At 50.3% G+C, this 1397-nt stretch overlaps 1 protein-coding gene across 1 annotated transcript; it reads right to left on the reverse strand.

Annotated features, from left to right (window-relative positions):
• Positions 1-237: 237 nt before the first annotated feature.
• On the reverse strand, positions 238-1173 carry LOC141477906 (olfactory receptor 14A16-like). Its single transcript, XM_074167084.1, has one exon. The coding sequence runs from the start codon at positions 1171-1173 to the stop codon at positions 238-240; it is 936 nt and encodes a 311-aa protein (XP_074023185.1).
• Between the last annotated feature and the right edge of the window lie 224 nt (positions 1174-1397).

The raw sequence follows: 1397 nt of genomic DNA on the forward strand, positions 1-1397 counted from the left end.
TTGGGCACCAGACTCAGCAGATCCCCTTTTATTGCAGGGATACTATTATGGATGCAACAGGTGACACATAGGTCTTCAAGGTTCATGATTCTTCAAGGATCAGGCAAAACAGGACAGACCTGTAAGACAATTTCCATGAACCCAATGAATTACCTCTAAGTATGATTATCAGGGAAAAAAAAGCAGAGGCTTTGTTGAAAATAAATTCTCATAACTCTGCAGAGAAGGGAAAGAAAATTACTGTTCATGGTGCAAGATCAATTGCATCCATTTCCTCAGGGCATCCTTGAGCTCCTGGTTCCTCATGTTGTAGTTGAGGGGTTCACTGCTGGAGGCACCACCGAGTACACAACAGCCATCACTAGATCGAGGGATGGGGAGGAGATGGAAGGGGACCATATAAGCAAACATACCAGAGCTGATAAAGAGGAAGACCACGGCCAGGTGAGGGAGGCATGTGGAAAAAGCTTTGTGCTGTCCCTGCTCAGAGGGGATCCCCAGCACGACCCTGAAGATCTGCACATACGACACCACAATGAAAACAAAACACACAAAGAATAAACAGGTGCTAAGTACAATAAGCCCATCTTTCCTGAGATAGTTGGTGTCTAAACAGGAGAGCTTGATGATCTGGGGGATTTCACAGAAGAATTGGTCTATGCCATTGCCTTGGCAGAGTGGCAGTGAAAATGTATTGGCCATGTGCAGCAGAGTATGAAGAAAACCACTGCCCCAGGCAGCTGCTGCCATGTGGACACAAGTTCGGCTGCCCAGGAGGGTCCCATAGTGCAGGGGTTTGCAGATGGCCACATAGTGGTCATAGGCCATGACTGTCAGAAGACAAAACTCCGCTGAGATCAAGAAGGTAAACAGAAAGACCTGGGCAGCACATCCCGAGGACGAGATGGCTCTGGTGTCCCAGAAGGAATTGGCCATGGCTTTGGGGAGAGTGGTGGAGATGCAACCCAGGTCAATGAGGGAGAGGTTGAGGAGGAAGAAGCACACGGGGGTGAGGAGGCGGTGGTCACAGGCGATGGCTGTGATGATGAGGCCATTGCTCAGGAGGGCAGCCAGGTAGATGCCCAGGAAGAGCCAGAAGTGCAAGAGCTGCAGCTCCCGTGTGTCTGCGAATGCCAGGAGGAGGAACACAGTGATGGAGCTGCTGTTGGACATTTGCTGCCTCGGAACATACAGGCCTGTTCAAAAAAAGGAAAAGACAGTGAAGAGTCAGGATGGACGCCTCTGAGCAGAACCTGTTCCATTTGTCTCACTACACTCTCCCAAATGACCTCTGTCCTTCCAGGAAGACTTTTGCACAGATCCTGGTGTGGTCGTTGGTTTGTGTGGCTGAGGGTGCAATGGGGAGCAGGGGACTCTACTGTGGGCTCCAGAGGAGT

Source organism: Numenius arquata, unplaced genomic scaffold (assembly GCF_964106895.1).
Source record: "Numenius arquata unplaced genomic scaffold, bNumArq3.hap1.1 HAP1_SCAFFOLD_331, whole genome shotgun sequence".
Classification (NCBI taxonomy): Eukaryota; Metazoa; Chordata; class Aves; order Charadriiformes; family Scolopacidae; genus Numenius; species Numenius arquata.